This window comes from Pholis gunnellus, assembly GCF_910591455.1.
Source record: "Pholis gunnellus genome assembly, chromosome: 22".
NCBI lineage: Eukaryota > Metazoa > Chordata > Actinopteri > Perciformes > Pholidae > Pholis > Pholis gunnellus.
Genome location: NC_136549.1, coordinates 10513493 through 10535372, shown reverse-complemented (window position 1 = coordinate 10535372; position 21880 = coordinate 10513493). Strand labels below are relative to the sequence as shown.

Below are 21880 nucleotides of genomic sequence, written 5' to 3'. Positions count from 1 at the left end.
CTCAGTGTGTTATTGTACATTATACAGTCAGCTATTTTAATCTAAGTAGTGTCAGTCAAAGATGAAACTAAGTTTATATCAAATCGGGACCTGGCTGCCGTCCTGACAGCAACACATTTCATTTATAGACATTTGACAGAAGTTATGATAAAACAAAAATATATATATACATGATGGACATCAGAGGGGTCCAGGCTGCGGGAGACTTTTCACTTTCTTACAGTGTTAATAAACAAGTAAACTTTCCAGATCAGAAAACACATTTTGTTTTTTTTGCCGTTGAATAAAAGCCTCGAGGGCATTCTTTACTGTAATTCCTGATAATCATTTTTATCATTATTCTACATTTTCAACCTACTATTATCGCTTTGATGTGTTTGGCTTAATGCAGCCCTCGAGAGCAATTTCAAAGTTGTGGATGCACATAACAACGGCGGTAGGCGTCGATCATTTTCTCTAATAACTTCTGTTATAATCCAGTGAAGTGAAACTTTGTGTTGGTGCTTTCGCAGGAGAGAGAGAGAGCTGCAGTAAATGGTTCACTATAAACCAGGGCTTTATTGGCTGTCTTTGCTTTGATGCTGCACACATGGCAGGCCAGCACTAACAAATGTTTCATAAAACCTGCTCTGATGTGTGCATTCATTGCCCTGTGTTTTCTCTTGTAGGGCCATAAACCAGTAAGTGTGTGTGTGTGGGTGGGTGTGTACTCAAAGTGGAGGAAAGCCTTACTTTAAAAATACTATCTACTCCATGTGTATATAGGTTATATGTTATATAATGTTTTATATATAGGTTATATATATATACATGTGTTTTATATACGGTGTTTAGTGTTTTCAGTGTGTGCGTATTAAAGAGTGGGTAAAATGTAAAAGAGAGGCTTTTTTGCTCTGTTTCTTACTTTACTCTCTTCTTTCTCTCTTCTCAATATTTTGAGCTGTGAGGCAAAGCAGCAGTTTACACCTCAAATGTGTGTGTGTGTGTGAGAGAGAGAGAGAGAGGGGTAGAAAAAGTGTGTGTGTGTGTGAGAGAGAGAGAGGGTCAGCTCAGAGCAGATGAGAATAGGGGCCCCAGTGCTCGCTGGCTGTCTGCCCCAGGACAGAAGCTGTCAGCTGGGAGAGAAATACTACTCTGCAGGGCCCCACTCTAGAGACTCAGAAACTAAACTAGTAGCTGTGTGTGTGTGTGTGTGTGTGTGTGTGTGTGTGTGTGTGTGTGTGTGTGTGTGTGTGTGTGTGTGTGTGTGTGTGTGTGTGTGTGTGTGTGTGTGTGTGTGTGTGTGTAAGAGAGACAGAGAGAGGAAAAAGTGAGAGAAATAGAAGGGGATAAAGAAAGAGAGAGAGAGAGAGAGAGAGAGAGAGAGAGACTTAAAGAAAGGCAAAGACAGAAGGAGGAATTAAAAATGGATTAATTGTATATCCTGCGTACAAGTAGATTATGCACAGTCATGAACACTAGTCACAGAGGTGTGTGTGTGTGTGTGTGTGTGAGGTCTGTCAGCCACCTGATTATCTGGCAAAAAAAACAACAGAAAGGAAAAGAAAGAGAGGGTTTTAGGAGAAAGACTGAAAATAAGAAGTTTCCAGCACAGATTTCTTACATCCATCTTTCTATACTCCTGTGTCTGTGTGTGTGTGTGTGTGTGTGTGTGTGTGTGTGTGTGTGTGCGTGTGTGTGTGTGTGTCTGCATGTGTCTCCAGGCAGCATTAGCTACCACTGAGAGCCAGCTGTGCCCTCCTGTATCTTGTTCCTCTCATCTCTCCTCCGCTCTCTTCACTCTTTAAAACTACACTTTTCCTTACAATTCAGTTATTCAAAAATGTTCCAGACAGTCTTTTCTCTCCTTTTCTTTCTGACAAACAGAACAGTGGGAATGTGGACAGGATTCAGGATTGCATGAACAGCATGTTTATACACTTCTACCATCAAATAAAAATGTCGAAAATCTACGCTGAGTTTGCCACCCTGCTGAAATTCAATTTTCAACTTTTTAAGTATGATGGTGTTTCACATTGTGTTATTATCAGCTGCATGTACATCAAGCTTAGACTGTGCTTACTGAATAATGTACGTGGTTCATCCTCACGCATCCTCAATGTTGAACTTACATCAGGTGTTTTAAATGTCTTCCCCCCGGGCGACCCAGCTGAGGCTGATCTAACCTCAGCTTGTATCCAGATGACCACACCCCCAACTCCCCAAAGCTGTCCTCTTTTAAGCCACATCTGTCGTGAGCTCCGTGACCACCACTGTGCAAAATCATTTCTTGGCCTGACTGACTGGCTGAGCAAAGTAGAACTAAACAAGACAATACATCAAAACAAAGACGTACAATGTATTGAGGTTGTATTTCAGAACTTTAACTGCACTTGTCAGTAAAGTCACATCTTCCCTTTTGTCACACGATAGTGGGTTCTTTGATCCTCCAATCAGGCATCTCAGACCTCCTCTGTCCAGATCTAATGGCACAGAGAAGGGCAGTCGCCATGACCTGCTTCCATATTTAATGTTAATTTCAGTCTTGGGTTGAAATAAGCTGAAGTTGTATTGTTTCTTAGTTTTCATTTAAGCACTCATGATTACAGTAAATATGATTATCACATTTTTCTAAATCCCCCGTCGCCAGCCGAGTTGAATCTGCTGATTTCACTCGCCTCAAAAGCTCGTTCAGTTTCTCAAAAATTGGTCAATTGATGGTGGAGAAAGTTTGGGAAAAACATTCCTCAAAGTCTGAAACAAGTCCCGCATGTGGTTCTCTGTAGCCCAGCTTGTAGAGCGAAACCGCCCCACACAGAAATGAGGTCGAGCTTGACACGCACCATGTCCTACAGGGGTTAAAGAGTAAACTCTGGTGTCCTACAAGCAGCCTCCTGTGTAACCGGAGCAGACAGTGACACTGAAAACAATGGAGAGCTGCTTTGTTCAGTCAGAACGAGAGAGCAGAGAGGGGATTATTTCTAAAATAGCTCTGTGTTTGTCTTAGACGGAGACTGGCTAATGTCACACAGGACTGGATCTACTTTACACACACGCACACACACACACACAGGGACTTTACTCTTACCCACACACACATACATGCACAGTATAAAGCCTTGAATACACACAGACGACTTGTGAACATTCACACACACTGAAATACACATAAACACATCCTTATGAGCACACACACGCACCTACAGAAAGACATGCTGTCATGAACACACACATACAACTGTCACTTGAACACACACACACACACACACACACACACTGTAGATTGCAGTAGAGGGCGACTGCATGAAAGAGATAACGCAGCACACACAGGAAGCTGCTTTTGTGTGTGTGTGTGTGTGTGTGTGTGTGTGTGTGTGTGTGTGTGTGTGTGTGTGTGTGTGTGTGTGTGTGTGTGTGTGTGTGTGTGTGTGATCTGAGACCAGGCATTAGTGTTTCTGATAGAGTGGGGTGCCTTAAGTGGTTTTAGGAAGGAGAGAGCCCCCCGTGTGTGTGCGTGTGCATGTGTGTGTGTGTGTGTTGGGGTTGGGGTCAGGTGCCTGGTGTGTTTGCGTGTATCTGGATACCGTCTGCCTTGTCGCCATGGAGATGACATCATGGCACACGACCGCTGAACGACGGAAAGAATGCCTCCCGTCCTCTTTACAGACGGAGAGATAGAACGAGTGACGAGGGGAGAGGTGAGGAGAAAGAGATGAGAAACGCAGGGTGGGCGAGAGACACTGATAGCGAATAGGTGAGAGAGAGAGAGCCTGAGAGGAAGTGGGAAGAGAATATAATGTTAATGGAAACTTGTTAAATTGAATAACCTGTGAAATGTTCATATAAATATATGACTGTTTTACTACTCAGCACCATTACCGTGTGGCATAAAACAGTAAGTCAGCCTGCTGCCAGTTTTCTATATTTTTTACAGTGTTTCATGAAAGTCAGGGTTTTCTGCTGCACAGAAAGTGATTGTATATCGTTTGTTAGGGTTTTTGGGGGGTTTGTTGTAAAAACAAAAACTTTTAAAAAACGGCCAACATCTGTAGGAATTATTGAATGATTCTGCACCTCATAATTTACATCCAACGCCAGTGTTCAGTGCCAACTGAAGTAAGGGTTTGGAGAGGTTGGAGTGGTGGATAGTCAACTTTGATGCAAAGACCGAAATTTACTTCCAATACCAGATGTACAATTAGTGTCATATTCTTTTTTTTAAATTTTAAACCATTACCAGAATCATTATCTGTATAAAGAGATTCTTCATTCATATGCAGAATTTTTAGCAGCGGGACAAGATTTTTGGCATCAGAAGAGTTTGTAGTCTGAGTAGTGTTGACCAATCACGTTCAAGCAGGCTTTGATCGAACGCAGGTGAACAATCCGTGTGGAGAGAAAAAGAGGTGGAAAGCATTGACTGAAATACAATCTGGGAACCCACCGGCTGTCGTCTGACGATGATCTAGCTTTTTATTGGTTTTAAAATTAGCTTGTGAACTAACTCCAACTCTAGTCTTGCATCTCAAGTTGCTAATGGGACCGTAAATAATAAACAGCGCACATAAAAGAAGGTCTTGGCCGGAATATCAACTAGCCACACCGGATCCCCAGAAAGCCCCCCCGGAGGCTTATCCTTGTTAGACCGATTGGTTCCAACTGGTTCTAAGATTGCCACAACCTGTTTACAACCCCAACCAAGTGTCTTAGTTGTCGAACAGTTTATTTGTCGTAACACAATCTTTCCTTAACTCGGGCATGCTGGCATTGAACCTAACCTGGGGTTATGCAGAATCGTCCCGTATCAAGCCGATGCCATGGCTGACCAGTCAAAGAACAGAGTGGCATCCAAACAAAATGCCACTGCACGCACAAATTAACAATTAATCTCTCGGATGTGTTTTGCAAAAATGCTTTAAAAAACACGCCTTAACAAAATAGAGAACTATGCCGATCTTACAGATACTTCTTTAATAAGCGTTTACTTTCTGTTGGTAGACCTTCCTTATACTGTGGCCACCATATGGCTGCAGAAAGGAAAGACTTGAAAGGAAAGTTACAGATCTAAGGCTTCGTATCCACTGGGAACATTTCCTCCACACAGCGCTGGCTGCTTTTTTTTTTTTTACTATTTTCAATGGTAAGGACACATTGCCAGCAGAGCTGAGAGCATACTATGTTTTTAAGAGCCCTCTGACAGCAGAATTATCTCAAGATTTAGCAAAAGAGAGCTGCACTTGAAACAGATTTAATTGATCACATTGTAACAGCAGTAGCCACAACCAGCACTTGTCATAAGCATGTGTTTAGCTCTGGCCAAGCAGAGAGTAAGTGTGTGTGTGTGTGTGTGTGTGTGTCATACCGAGATGAAGGGAGAGCCATAGAGAGGCCCAGAATGAGACCAGTGCATCTGGAATAAATATCATTTTATCACCAGGGTTTATAAGCGCCATGTGCTGGCAGGTAACTCTCAGATATGGTATTAAACTAGACGCACTGTTAGCTTTAACAAGACTAATGTTCCATTAGCCTTCCTGTGTGTGTGTGTGTGTGTGTGTGTGTGTGTGTTCTGTTTATGTGAAAATAGAACGGGAAAGACTGTGACAGTGTTCCAGCGTCTCACAATGTTCTTTCTCAGAATACAGAAGTCCAGGAGGTCATGTTGGTTAAATGTAAATGGTCAACACTGTGATGCAGAAAAGGAGCATATATAAAGTTAACTGTTACTGTTACATTGGCTGAGGGGGATCACTCTACCGACCCCGGTCTCGACTCCCTCACCCCCCCCTGCTCCTGACCGGATTGCTGCAGTCCAGATGCATGATGGGACACGTGTACTCTGACAGTGTGGTCAGTGAGGTTCACCAAAGTATCTGTGGGTCTTCACGCAGTCCAAACATGTAATCTGTTTTCATTTAGACACTCTCATCACTGCATTCCTCGCTGCACCGCAGTATCTGTATCTTTATGTGTGTGTTTGTGCGTGAGAGGGTGAGAAACGGGGTAATTGCGTGCCGAGTAAAGAGGGGAAAGTAAACAATTTAAGGATTGTAAAAAATGTAACTGTAATATGCCTCGGTCTGCGTCAGTGTGGATTTGTGTGTGTATCTGGATGATTATATGTCCTGTGTGTGTATGTGCATCTCCATACATGCTTATTGTAGGTACAGTGGTGGGGTACATGAGAGGAAAATGAAATAGACGGAGAGGGAATTTGTTTATTCCCTCATATAAAAGTTTGCATCTTAGTGTGTTTATGTGCATGTGTGATTGTGTGTGGCCAATCTTTGGGCCCCTTGGGGGTTATGGAAAACCTGTTGTGAATTTAGAATCTCTCTGGAAACGGACAGAATTCGAAGAATTCTGAGCGTTACGTGTCCTCAGATGCGGCTCGGCCAGATCTGTGGCTGATGGGATGGATGGGATGCGGCTTGTTGCTTCCTGAACCACATGGAATGCTATCTATCAGTCAGCCCGACTATCCAGGCGGTGGGAAGAGATAGAGAGAGACAAGAGAGGCTGGAAAGATAGATTCAGGCGAGAGAGTAATACCTGTACACAAACAGAGAGTGGGTGTGCGTGAATTTATAGAATTAGATTAAGTTAAAGGTGGTGAAACACATTCCTTATTTGTTGTGGTAGATCGTATGAAGAGCAACTGGGGAGGAAGAGTGAACATGCCATAAAGGTCCTCGCTAAAAACAAACTGGAAACATCTTGATTGCATGGTATGCATCATACTTGACCACCAGGAAGCCCCATATTTTTGCACAAATACGCCAATTTTATCCTCCTAAATCACAAAGTGGCTCCTCATTTAAGAATGCTTTCCTCCACTTGTTGACACGCGAAGGGTTCACCATAGAAATGTAAGTACACACAGATCAGTATCCAGCCGTGCAGATAGTTTGGGATCTGTTGTCCGGATTTTGAGTTACCCATCTACAGGATTTGTGTTTCCAACCCAAATTCGAGGGAAGTGACTGGAATTTTGTTTGTGGTCCTCATTAAGTAAAAAAATTTAACAGGGACAACTTGTGTTCCTGTTACAAGCAGTTAGCTCCCACTGATTTTACAGTAATATCATCATGTGCAATATCACCAAGTGGGACTTTAATTAAATCAAATTAAGTTCATTTCTAGTATTGCTAACAAAATGCATAATCGCTCTCTGTACAGGCAAGAGGCCCTGCTGGCAGCCATAAGTGAGAAAGACGCCAACATCGCCCTGCTGGAGCTTTCCTCATCCAAGAAGAAGAAAACCCAGGATGAGGTGGCAGCTCTGAAGAGAGAGAAGGATGGTCTGGTTCATCAGCTCAAACAGCAGGTAGGATTATGTGCACACACTTAACGCCCAAGTGGACACCTGGAAAACTTTTTGGTCAGTTCTTTAAAAAGAGAGGAGCAGAGATGGAGAGGAAGTGTGGAGAGGGGGAAAAAGGGAGCACAGGTGAGGTGGCAATGACGAGGGGAGCAAAGAAAACAAGAGAGGCAGAGAGAAGCCGAGTCCAGATGTGACCACAGTCCTCCGACCACCACGGGTAAATTTAGGATTAAACTACCCCCCCCCCCCCCTCCCACACTCACCGCACACAAACACACACAGAGTTCAAATGTTCTACAAATCTCCAGTGACAACACTTTAATATGAAATTTGTATTTATTTAAATGTTCTATCGTCAGATACACACAGACTAACACACACAACCTAACACGTCACTTTGATGGCATGGATACACCTTCACAAAGCAAACACACACACACACACACATACCGATATGTACACTGACCCAGGCCAAAAACAAGGATATAAACATGACCAAATGCCTCTGTGGTTCCACACAGAGGTCTATTCACACACTCAAGAGACACACTCACACACAGTAAAGGTTCTCGTGGGTCTAGTGAATTAACCAACTCCTTAGTGGACGAGCCTACTGGGAGTTTGGGGGATTTCTTCTGCACTGGTCTCCCATCTGTACGTGTGTCTTCTCACTTTCCGTCCATATCTGTTTCTCCTTGTTTTTGTTTCTGACTTGGTTCCCCCCTGAGACATTTATTTGATGCTCAAATTCAGGATAGCTTGGAGTGCAACAGCAGATGGTTTTCCAAGATCAACATTAATGAATAATTTGATACATAATAAGAAGGTCAAAGTCAGAGCTCCGGTGCTTAACCTCAATCCTGCTGGCTGCACATGTACACCAATTACTGTTCATCACATGCTTCCACCTTATACCGTAACCATAGCTGCTATGACATGAGCTTATGGGATGGTGAGTTGAACCACTAACACACTCGGCTACATACTAGGCCTGTCAAAATTGGACAAAAATGCCGTTTGAATATTCATTGTTTGGGAAGTTTGAAATGAGGAGTAATCTACTCAATACCTTCAAGTTTCACGACAAAAACCTAAATAAGCTGGCAGCTGTTAAAAAAGCACAAACGTCGGAAGACAGCAAGTACTACTGACCCATATTTTAAGTTCTGATCTCGAGCACACAGCTGATAGGTACGTGGTTTGTTTACCTATCGTGACGTAATAACGAGTTAGGACACAGTGTCACTCTCAGCGGTCGAGTTCTCTGCCTTCATTACGGTTGTTGTTGAATTATTCCTTGTTTAGCTGGACCTAACGTTACATTTCATTTTCAATGAATAAAAGAGACATTATGACTGATGTGGTGCATTTAGGGCATGTGAGGCAGACAGGTAGTGCTGCTTTTTTTCTCAAAATTGAATATTCATTTTTATCCTCGAATATCAGGGTTGTTTTTACTATTTGCATATGTATTCAAATTTAGAATATTCTTTGACCCTACTACACAAATGTATGTTTCTGCATACATGGGACCAACAGTTTCACATTGCACATCGCTCCAACCACCAAACACGCAGGCTAAATAATGGGATTTAACATATCACAACCAAACCGAGACCCTTTTATTTCCCTTGATTTACAAACTGGGAAACTAAACTGCCGTTCAAAAAGAAAATAATGGAGTTGTCATCCTTAAAACCTCTCATATAGATAAGATGTAGCAATACTTTTGTTGCAAATGATTTCCAGTTATTGAATATTGCCAAAAACCCACTTATTGGATAGAATGAGCTCCAAAGTACTTAATATGATAGACGCACAATGGAAAGGAAAATCATGTGCAGGTGTGTGTGTGTCATAGAGCGGGTGAGCATGACCTGTTCGAGAGTGGCTGTGTCAAATGAAGTCATTATAACATGCATCACTCTCCTCTCTCTTCCTCCCTCATCCCTTCGTCTTTCTCCGTCCTATTTGAAGTCTTTTATGACACCTCAGGGTCTCGAAGGTGGTTATTCACAACACAGAGACTCTACTGTCTCCTGCAATGTGTGTGTGTAGAGGTGTGAGTGGTTTCACTCCCCTCTTTGGTTTCTCTCTCTCTCTCTCTCTCTCTTTCACTCTGCGGTATCATCTTTTTCAGTCCCTCGATGATGGATGACAGCCGAGACTTCCTCAGTATTCCCATATATGTGTGTGTGCGTGTGTGTGTGTGTGTGTGTGTGTGTGTATGTGTTTGCTGTGTAACCATCAAGTGAGCTGATGCTGGTGTAGTATTTTTGGCCCGGTCCTTCAGAGTGACATATGCACACACTTTGCCACTGATAACCTGACTGACAGGTGGACAGAGACAGAGTTGCGGTTTTGAAATCATAGGTAAGTATAAATCAGGGATGAAAGTGATCTGTAAACTTTGGTAGCCATCAGGTGATGTTTGGCAGGTGAAGACAGAAAGCAGTATTTTTAGGTTTGTAAAGTAATAAAATGTCATGCACTTATACCTGTGTGATGGACGAACCACGCCGCCATTTTTGGAAACGTTTCTCTGGAGTATTTTTTCAAATCCATCACTCGCCAGTCCATGCTTTTTGACTGGATGGACGCGTTGCGTGTGCTGAAATGCCTGGTCTGAATTATATTCAGAGGATCAGATCAAAGTGTAAAATCAGCCCGAGTGATTAAATTATATTTAATTCATGGCATTAAAGAGAACAGAAGGCTACATTTGAATCAACCGAAAGCACGTAATGTAGGGGTGCTTTAGAATTACTCTGCCCCAGTTTTTTTAATAATCAGATATGTACTAAATATTGGTTTCATTTCATCAGACTTTATAGGAAGAGAAACTTCAGCGTCTAAATTCAGTATTGCGTAAATGTGAAGTTTGCTAATGACATAGCAAAGATAGCAACATATATTTAAACTTGACTGATAAATGGATGGATGCAAGAGGGAGAATAATCTGTATATGTGCAGCGCTTACACTTCATACATAAAACACACCTGTGTGTGTTCGAGAATATACGGTTGTCCCTGAAAGTGTCTCCTGTGGTTTGCCCTTTGACCCCCAGCCGCGGGGTCAGCAGAAGGCTGTAGATCAAGGTCACCTCAGCTCTCTTCACTCTTCTTCTCATATCTTTCTCACAGTCTCCTTCCTCCTCTTCCCTTTTATTTTCATTTTTATTTTTCTCTCTGGTGGACAGACAGAGACTAAAACCACGAGAGAGAGAGAGGGAGTAAGAGAGAGAGAGAGATAAGTTGTGGAAAAGAGTATGTGAAAGCAAAGAGAAGCGGGGGGGTGATTGTAATACTTTAAGAAATGGAAGAAGAAGACGGGGAAGGTGTGGAATACACCACCATCTGCCCTTGCAAGAGGCACATATGGTTAACATTTATAGGTGGTGTATGTGTGGCCGTGGTCTTGGACATTGTTCTGCACCTGTGTGGCTTATGGACATTTTGAAGACTTTGGCTCTTCATATCACTGTTTGGTAGTTTCCAAGTTCCTGTGGACAGATGACTGTGAATGTGGCTTTAATCTAGAAGAAACTGTAGTTGAAAAGGGATATTTCTGCTATTCAGGACAGAACTCTCAATTAATTACCAGTTCAACAGTGAACCAGTGAGTGAGTGATGGGGATTTTATTCATTTGTCTCTCTCTTTACACACAACTGTGGTTCCAATCTAGTTCATTACTCCATAGAGATTTATGAGAATGAAATAATTCCCTCAGTGCTTAACAGACACTTTCCATTGTTATTTGTAATTTTCCACTTATCAACAGCTTTATCTTCTTGACAGAGAGACGAGAAAAAAACTAATCTAATTTTGTATCATGATGAAATAGTTCTTGTCCAGCCATGACTCAGCAACTTTTCATTATTGATAATTGCACAGATATCAACGAGGTTCTCTTTCACCACTGGAGGGAAAGACGAAACAATAATCTGATCTAATATTCCCCTGAGTCTTATCACAATGAAATCATTTTATTCTAAGCATGACTCAGCGCCCTCCACTTGCTTCAATCCATGTTCATTTGTTTCTCATTCTGTCCGTTGTCAGCAGGTTACAGCAGAGCCGCAGGAGGGCTAGATGGAGGGGAGAAGAAGAAGGGAACAATGGGAGGAGGAGGGGAGAAATAATGGTGTGATGATTAGATAAAGTGAGAAAAAGAGAGTTGGCACAGCAAGTGCGCTGAGGTCAGCATTCCTGACAATTAGAGAAAAGGGGAAGATGTAAAGAAAGGCCAGCAAGGAAAGTGTGTGTGTGTGTGTGTGTGTGTGTAGGTGTAGCTAACAAGTTATGATGGATTCTTCTATCCAGCTCTCTGTTCCCCCACAGATCTGCACTATTAAGATGACTTCCTATTGGTCAACAGCAAACATTTTGTTACATTTTGGAGTCAAAATTGAACTTGACATGAAGAATTTGCATTACAATCTAATCGGGAAGAATATTATAATTTGAAATGCTGGTGAAATTAGGCCTTTTAGGTTTGAATATGAGAATTTGATAAAGATGACATGGAGAAAGATGCTTTAATATGCATGTTGTTGGTTTCAGTACATAGTTGCATGTGTAGGATAGATTGCCAGAAAATCAATGCCATTTGCCTCTCTTTGTATTCTAGCTATAAATGCTAGTTGGAGACCCTGAGACTCTTAATCTCAGGGTCGTGGGTTCGAGCCCCACGTTGGGCTTCGGTGTTTTAGACTGCACTAGAGTAGATGGTTTGAGTCTCTCTCATTTCCCAACACGCTCTTGAATCCATTTGGAAGCGGTTATGCACTCTAACATTGTTTGCCAGAAAGTCAATACCATTTGCCTCTCTTTGTATTCTAGCTGTAAATGCTTGTCGGGCCAGAACCAGTCTGTGGGGACTTTTGCGTACATAGGGGGATGGCGACATTTTTGTCACATCATTGTGGGTAACGGCGGATCTCCTCGCACAACAAGCATCAATTTTATTAGATTCTTTTGGCAGATCAACTAGAAATGCATATGCCCCAAATCTACTGGAGTTTAAAACCAAACTGGAGCATGCCCAGTCGGCGCAGATGTTATGCTTACAATCTGTACAGTCACACATTTTAGGATTCACACGGACTGTGTGTTTAGTGTGCTAACGATTGAAAACGAAAATCATCAATCTGGATATCATTTCAAAATGAAAGCATTTTCAGACTTACTTTTTATATTTAATTTGCAATACTTTCTTTCTTTGTCTTGTGTTCTTTCTTGTTTTGTTAACAAAAGATCATTTGTGGTTTACATGCTTCTGAACGTTGTGATGAGGAGAGGAAGTGAAGACAAATAATAATCACTCTACAGCTGTTAGTGTGTGTTTGTGTGTGTGCACACGTTCGTGTCTGTGTTTTTGTGTATATTTACAAGTTCAGCGGTGACTCCAGGTCCTGTACTTACATGGTTTCAAGATGAACTGTTTACTCTCCCTGTTTGTTTTAAATATATGTGTGCGGTTATTTTAAATCCGTCTTTAGAAAACGAGGAAATGAATAATGTCCGTGTGCACGCCAGGGGAGGCTCTCTTCAACTTGAATTATGTTCATAGACACACACACACTTAATACAGCCCTCACATACACGCAGTTTTAAACACGTTTTTAGCACCACTATCTCATGCTCACACACCATCCTGCAAAATGCAGTGTTTCATTTAGCTTTCAAACAAACACATATTATGAAAGTTGGAATTCACATTCCCTTTCACGTTTTGTCTCTAACACACACACACACACACACACACACACACAAAACCTCAGTCTGGTCTGCTTAAGCCCCTGTTCCTTGCAGGGCTCAGCGAGAGGCTAAGGGGATTTAGATTGTACAATACTGACAGATTTAGACTGACTCCCTCCCTAACGTTCTCTCACTCACTTGCTCTTTCCAGGCCACTGTTAAAACTTAAAGTATAAGTCTAACATGTGAAACAGATGGAGCAGCAGGAGAGGAAAGGAGAGGATAGGAAAGGAAAGGAGAAGAGAATAAAGTGCATAAGGGAGAAGAGCGAAGAGATGAACGAAGAGCCAAGATGGTAGAGATGAGAGTGACGGATGAAAGAAAAAGGGAGGAAATAGAAAAGACAAAAGTCTACTCACTGTATGTTGATGTTAGTTTGTCCTTTAAAGTGCTCCTGTAAGTGTGTATGTACAGCACATGAAGTGATGTACAGGTCTTTGTGTGTGTGTGTGTGTGTGTGTGTGTGTGTGTATGTGATCTAATTGACTCTTTCTCTCTCTGTAGACTCAAAACCGGATGAAACTGATGGCGGACAACTATGAGGATGACCACCTGAAGGTCTCCACTCCAAACTCAGAGCTGCCCAACAATCACAAGCCCTCCCCAGACCAGGTAAGATCTCTGCCCAGAGCAGTGAGACTCCACTTGGGGATAACCTCCAAATATGGTCCCAGCCCCCACAAACCATTGAATATCATCACTCTGATATGGATGAAAGCATGCTCTAAAATACAATTTCTTAATCTTGCTGTTATTTTCATTATCAAGTATTTTCAAGTGAAAGACAGCAAGACACACTTTCATGTATTTGAACTGGGTGTAACAGTTACATGAACTTACTTAATTTGTTTCAACTATTACTAGCTAACATGTTATTTCCTGCGCTTACTATGTTTTACTCAAATTTTCTGCTTCACCAACTAACTTCCTGCTCTCTCCAAACTCACGCTGCGGTTTGGACCAAACTAACCAATAGGATGATGAGGAGGGTATTTGGGCCTAGCGAGCCACATGCCTTTTTTCTCTCTCTTGGTCCGCCATTTTGTACAGTTGGGTGAGCGTCTTCTTTATCTGGATCAGATCACGTTTGGATGTGCTCGTCATTCGTCTTCCATCTTTACTTTTCTTTTGTTTCATCCGTGAGTTTGTGAGCTGATTCTGGTGTTGTGATATTGTCATATCATATCATTTCTTCCATTCTTTCATCAACGTTCACTCTTGAAAATCCTAAGACTTTCCTTCTCTCTAGTAATTTGGGTTAAAGTTAGTAATTTTTTGACTATATTCATCCCTTTGATGATTTCTCGGGGCATGTTTTTTTCTCATATTTTGCCATATAGATTCTAGATGAAGCCCAACTCCGGCCTTAATCTAACTCATCTAAACTAGTGCAGGTGGCTGTTTCTTGACTCAATCCTAGAGATTAGGTGCTGTAGAAATGTAAGAAATTTGTTTTAAATTACCTTTTTTTTCTGGGGGAGGACCACGCAGACCCCACTGCCAATTATGTATCTTTCCGAGTTTGCTCCCCCATTTTTAAACATACCAGGACACTCATGGTGAGCACAATATATCTGTCTTACCCTATGTTTTAAAGAAACAGATGTGTAACCTAATATCTGTAAGTCAAAAATAGTTAGAATAGTCTGTATATACCTCTTTGTTACTGATCCTCCTGTCAGTCATCTCTTTTCTTATTGGATGTTTCAATCTTTGTCTTTTATGAAATGCTTTTTCTCTGCTGGACCTGCTATATGTGTGGGATATAGGGGAAGATTTAGGAAAGCTGCTGCTTTGCCAAAATACAAAGTCAAGTCAAGTTTTTTTAGGAATGATGAAAAGGGAATTTTTCCCTTGACACTGCCCGTTAATGTTTTTAAATTATACAATGGGGGTTTCTAGTATTCTAAGGCCCAAAGGTCATTAATCGCACATGCACGACAACCTTCAAGTCAAGCAAGAACTGAAAACACTCAAATCAGTCTGAACACATCTTGTTTAGAATTAAGTAATTCTTCAGACAAAAAAAATTCACTTGTTGCTTTTTTAAGGCAAATCTTCATGTTTCTACAATTTTCTTGAATAATACAACATGCCAATCTCAGGGTTGCGGATTCGAGTCCTACGTTTGGTGAAGGTGTTTTGGTCTGCACACTCATCCATTACTTTCCGTTGGACTTATAATGGATGGACACAGACAGGCTGAAGTATATCAACGCACAGTGTCCACTGTCACATGAACCCACAACATTTGTGGTCGTTGCTGTTAGTCATACACACAGCACATACTATATTTCATTACATGAGGATACATGGCCTACTATGGTCCTCTTCTACTATGTATAAACCTTTGGTGTGGGGTGTGAGGGTAGTGGACCCAGAAATCCAACCCTCCACCCTTCTGAGTGTTCTCCGCCCAATGGTAGTTAACTGGGCCTGGAATCTGAGCCTTACTCCCATTGCTTGCAGCCTGGCTGCCTGAGTCGGTAGAGCATGAGTCTTAATGAGGTTGGAGCCCCATGTTGGGCGGTGATGTTTTAGACTATGGCCTCGAATGCCAGCTGAGACAAGTGTGTTATAGTTTACCCTGCCTATGCTGTGGAGTGTTCCAGACTTAACAAAGAGTTGTCCACATAAAATCACTGTCCCTTGGATGTGTTGAACTTATGATGGATGGACATAGGCACTGCTGTGTCAATGCGGTTTCCACGGACACATAAACCCCAGGACGTGTGAGTTTGTTGTAGGCTGCGGTGTTAAAAACACATAATGCTTCATTCTTCAGACCAAATATTTCACTTCTTGCTTTTCGAATGCAAATCTCTACGTTTCAACAATTCCCTTGAATAATACAGCTATTAATACTTGCGGACGATCTGAAAATCTAACGTCACTTGTTCCCGGAAAAGAATTACTAAGACAAGTTAATTGGAAATTCGTTTTGAAAGTTTTGAAATGATGTGATGCCGAAAGTATCTTTTAAGTTTGGTCACATTATTAAAAGAGTTTGATCTACTGACAGGACTGTGGAGGCAACACCACATATGAGTAGCACATGCTGTTCCACCAGTGGGATTTCCCATTGGCATGCTAAAAGCCCAAAAGTTCAACAGCGGATCTAAGTTTGACCCTGGTTATTAATTAGCGGTAGCACCTTCCTGCTGAGAGAGGCAGGCCAGCCAGTCTCTTTTTCTTCATGTCTTCATGAGTATTCACATTTACAGTACAGACACACTTCTCCTTGGTGTGTCAGGCGGGTAATTCGCCACAGCGCATTACATCAGAACAGTGTGTGATTGTGTCTCTTTCAATAAGGGAATTCTGTTCGACAGTTGGAGAATGAAATGCTTCAGAAACACAGGAGAGCACTCTTAACACCCACCCAGGACCGTAGAGGAACTTTCCATGGTATATTGCATTTTATATGGTCGTCAGTGGCATTAGATGCACCAGTGAAAAAAGACAAGGAAGAGGTGAAAAATGTTTTTCTATAAAGGAGTACAGTGTTTTAGTTTGTGAGGTTTTTCAATGTTTAAAAAATGAGTTCATGATTAATGACGCAAAGCTCTGACTTGTTTTATCAAACAGGATCTCACAAAGTTGATATATATTAATAGTTTTTCATTAGAGCTACACTGACGGTAACAAAAACATTTGATTTTGACCGGACATTACTGCTGATGTTAGTTTAATTGTTTGTGTATTTAGTTATTCATAATTTGACCAAATATAGTCAGAAAACTAGAGGAGCATTTTGTGATTAAAGAGACAAAATTGGGTTATTAGTTATAAGATATGATATGAAATGATATATATCATCGTATTACGTGGCCATGGAAGGTTTTTTTAAAAAGGTGGCCAGTCAGTGGGGCAAGCTGAATGTCCCTCTTCGGAGTTGTTTCATTGCACAGTAAGAGTCTGGTAGGCAGGCATGGGAGGCTAATAAAGACGCACAGACACACACGCACTCTGACACACACAGCAGCGTATAAAATGATGGCTCCTCCGGGATTGTTTCATAGAACAGTAAGACATTGGAACTCTGTGGACTCATTAAACACACGCACACTGCATACGTTGACCCTTGCAGGTTGTGTAAAACAATAAAAACATGTAGGCAGAAATATACTGTACGACTTAATGAAATCAGTAAATCCAAAGGCTTAAAGTCATGCAAAGACTTTCAGAAGTCAGTATTATTACTGGTGTAAATTCAGGCTTATTTTTAAATATTTGTTTCTGTTAGTCATTACATATTTCTTGGAAAAGGGAAAGAAAACACTGGTGTTATTTTTCTCTAAATGTCTTCCTTATATCGCATCATTCCTTCCATTCTTTCTGTCTGTTTCTCATTTGCCTTGCATTTGATCCACAGAGCTTTGCTGCAGGTCTGGAAAGTGTGGTCAGTTTTCTTTTCTTTTTTCAAGCTTTCTGACAGAAGAGTCTGGATTAGAAAGTGCGAGAGAACAGCTGTTGCACATATGTCGAGTATGTTTTCAAAGCATTAAAGCGAGATGTGTTCACATATTGGCATATAACACGACCGTCTCGCAGCAATAACGTCCTTGTTGCTTTACTGCTGTCAGCATACATCAGAACATAAAGCAACAGAGGTGTTGTGAAATGCAGAATGTGTTGGATCCCTGCAGCCTTTAGCTCTGTGATTTTCTTCTTGCTTCTCTTTCCGTTTCCCTCTCTCCTCCGGAGGGAAATGTTCAGTAATGTATTTCGTAATGGACTGTAACCTACTGGCAGGTCCTCACTGGAAAATACTGTAACTAGAGCTATTTACAACTTTGATAACGACCCTGTATGAGTGAGTGTGTGTGTGTGTGTGTGTGTGTGTGTGTGTGTGTGTGTGTGTGTCTGTCTGTGCGGGTATGTGCCCTGGGTTTGCTTGTGTGAGCCAGGAAGGTGGCTACTCATGAACACACCAAGGGAGATGGGCAAAAAATACACCTAATGTGTGCGTGAGTGTGTGTTGTGTTTGCAGTAAATAAGCACTCAGAATCAAAAGTGACAGTTACTTTGATTTACTGTCAGCTTTCATTGTCGCAGCAATGCTGCTGGGGAAGAGCGTGCAGTACGATCTTTTTTTTCTTTCCCCTCTCACAAAAAACACCCACGTCTAGTTCTTTCATTTGTTCGCCAGAATGCTCAAATGCATGAAGTTACTGAATAATGAATGCTGGATATATATGTAGTGTTATATTCATACATGATCGATCTGCAGTTTGTTTTTTCACTGTTTTGACAGTTGAGGCTGGCTTTCAGATTTAGAAAACATGTTAAAGCTGTGTGTCTGGGATAGATACATTTCTTGATTTAGTTTTTATAGCATCAGTCATTTTAGAATAAAACATGTTAGAAATAAGAGCAAAAGGGTCACTTTATTGGGTTCAGTAAATACAGCATGTAAGCATCAATGTACGACATGGTGTCTATTATTTTATATATTAATGTCTTTCTTATCATGTTATATTTTACTATTTAATCTGTTTCAAATGGCCACCAAAGCAAAAAGAGGTGTCTTTAAAAGCTTTATCTTTTTGCTGTCAGTTCGACCCATGCTCGGTTTAGTTCAAATTAGTGAGCTGAAGGGCCAGGGAGCGTCAGTATGGTCACTCTGGTTACGTGCAGTTTAATATTCCTTGCACGGTCATTTAGTGCAGCACAAATCTGAACATGACATAACTCTTAACTGACTGAAAACCACGACGCATGAGAGTCAGTGCAAACATGTGTTTTGACGGACGACTCTGCATTCTGCCTGAATTAAATGCATGAAGAGTAAAAGTCATGTCAAAACAGATGACACATTTGCAAGTCTTGCATCTACAGTAAATGGTAAAGAGAGAACGATGTTAAACGCGAGATGGAGAACAGATAGAGAGTGAATGGATCCTGCCGTGACGCTCGCGATTGTGTGTGTGTGCTGAGTGATGATGAGCATGGATCACAGGGTGTGGACAGACCCCGCTGGGACTGAATATCCTTTACCAACACACATACAAACTGACAGCCCTCTTAACATGCCTTCTCTTCTCTGCACTTAAATCCTTCAATTCCCCGAGGAGAACCGTGCGTCTGTGTGTCTTATCTGTGTGTGTATGCGTCTCTTGTGAGGGGTTACTGTTCAGCTCGTCTGACCCTCATTCCCACACACACACACACACACACACACACACACACACACACACACACACAGACATCAGTTATGGCCACTGTGAGACACATTTCACGGTTAAACGTGGGAATCAGATTCAAAGCTGGATTGTAGTCTGGATCAATTCTCTATATGCAATCTGTGGAAATGAATTTGTGTGACAATGCTACATTGCAGTTAGTTGACTGCAGTGTTTGGTCTCTGTTGATAAAAGGCCAGGTCAGAAGATACAGAAACATGCAGTTAACACAGCTGAACACGCATCGGACAGGTTTCTTTCAGAATGTTTTTTTAAAGCAGCAGCTTTCACAACATTCAAATCAAAAAGAGAAGAAATGTGCCTTCATCCGGGGTTCGAGAGTAATCAGACAATGCACTATTTCTGCAAGGGCTTCTTTTTGACTTTTTGTGACTTTTTTAAAACATCCTATCCTCTGTCATCTCTCCATTTCCATATCTGTTCTCATCCGTTCCTGTCCTATATGCTTGAATTAGCCCAACTCCAATGCTTAGTCTCCATGAGCTTTACAGACTTTGCTAGGTGCTGGAAAGGCACGTACTGCAGTGACGTATATCGCTCCTTATTTCAGATATAATGCATTTACAGTTCACCATGTTACTTATGTATCCAAATGTTGGACCCAACACCTGATCACGCAAAATGATGATGCTTCATAAGTGTTAAAATTTGAATTCACTGCTCGCTATGAAGTAAACTCAAGTATTGGATGACTGTAGGGAGTAGTGATTTCAGCTTATCATTAATACAGAGAAGCAGATGTTTTTTTCATTAGGGTTAATTAGTTGTATATCTATATAGGCACTTTTTTAAATTTATCTCTGCCCTTTATACCTGTAGAAGGTATGTTATATGTTATTAAATAGAGAGTAAATTTGTATTGCATTATAATTCATGATTATTTAAGAATAAAATAATGACATACAGCATTTACTGCTCTCAGTCCACGTCGTTCCATCTCTTGTAAGACTTTTAATGTGTTTCTAGTCTGGTAGAATCTTTTAAACAGTTATCATAGGCAGTATTGATCTTCTCTGTCGTTACATTTTGTGTACAATAAAATTAACCCCTCTCATTTTTGTCCCCGGTCACCTCCTTCCTCCTCCAGATTCTCTCTCCTCTCCTGGATCTCAATCAGAATCGCAGTAAACTGAAGCTGTACATCAGCCACCTGACCTCGCTGTGTCAGGAACGAGACCCAATCATACTGCAGGACTTCGCCCCGCCCCCCGCCTATCACCGCTCTGACTCCGCCTCCTGGCATACGCAGGTGCACAGCATGACACAGGAACAGGTGAGACCGCTTGTGTGCATCTTCTCTCTCTGTGTGTACTTCTGAAACATGAGGGGAAAATATTGCACATGGAATATAATGAGGACATTTTGTCACTCACAATTTAATAAATCCTAAAATCAGCGAGTGTGTGTATGTGATGTGATGACTTGTGCGGGTTTGTGTCATTGTTCTCGCCGTGTGGATGTGTGTGTGTGTGTAGGAGTTGGGCACACACTGGTCGGTTTGGCAGGTTTTTGGCGCTGCCTTTGACATTATTGAAAAGATTTACTCCAGCGGGTCACCTGACGACAAGCTCCTGGCTGCGGAACAAATAGTGTTTCAGACGTTTAATTTTACAGGGAGTAAACTCCGCTCGCAGCTTTTGGCAGCTGGAGGAAGGTTGGTTCGTATGAGGAGCAAGGAGTGGAGAGAGGAGCTTATTTACTATTTAACTGTCGAACGAGTTGTCATCTAAGAGTGGGAGGAGAGCAACGAAAAGGGAAGTGAGGATACAGAAAGGTGAGGCGAAGGGAAAGTTGGCTGCTCCGCCTTGATGTAGCTCCATTGTCATGGTAACCGGTGGTGTTTTCAGATATTGAATAGAAGCAGTATATTATTATTAAGTTTAAAAATGTCGTGGATGGCTTCCCCATGTCTCCCTGTCTTTCGCTCGTCTTTTTCCTCCATATTGAAAACATATCAGGCGATACATGGTCGCTACATGTGGTATACATTCAAAACCGGTAACTCTAGACACACACACATACTCACAGGGCAATGTGACAGAGTGTGTGGTTGGGGTACAGCAGGACTAGTTTCCTACAGTCCTCATGAAAGCCCTATTGTATGTCTTAATGCTGGGAAATGTCTCTGTTTGTCTGAGTGCTTCAAATATGGCACGGAATGGTACGGTGTCACTTTAAATAAACTTTGAATTCACTGAATTAAGAGATCATTTCATCACTGTGTACATTAAAGGCACAGATAAATGGTGTGGGTGACTTTCACAGAGAGACAATTACTGCACGTATTTCTCATCATCTGCCTAAATGCACACAGTAATCTGTGGTCTGGAGGCCGCTGATCCACATTTTTTTAAAGAAAAACTTACTGTGGATTAAAACTAATCATGCGGGCAGGCTGCTGTGAAAGCTTATCTAACAAGATTGAATGCTTTTAGACGACAAACCAACTACCCTGCAGTATTTCATCCCTACCTAATATTTATAAAAACATTTAAAAATGTTACAAACACTTAAACTATGGTCATGGCCACATCCAATTTATAACGTAGGCAAAAATCTAACAGATTCACCACAAATCATTTATACTTTACATTACTGCTAAACACTGTC

The 21880-nt window shown here is 41.5% G+C and overlaps 1 protein-coding gene across 2 annotated transcripts in view; it reads left to right on the top strand.

Moving 5' to 3' along the window:
- LOC306714107 (ELKS/Rab6-interacting/CAST family member 1-like) overlaps positions 1 to 21880 on the top strand; it is a 102164-nt gene that overhangs the window by 66151 nt on the left and 14133 nt on the right. For both annotated transcript variants that reach the window (XM_079184054.1, XM_079184053.1), the window contains 3 exons: positions 7159 to 7306; positions 13569 to 13676; positions 20358 to 20543. In XM_079184054.1, the coding sequence (XP_079040180.1) occupies positions 7159 to 7306; positions 13569 to 13676; positions 20358 to 20543 (442 nt within the window). The remainder of the gene's footprint in view (positions 1 to 7158; positions 7307 to 13568; positions 13677 to 20357; positions 20544 to 21880) is intronic.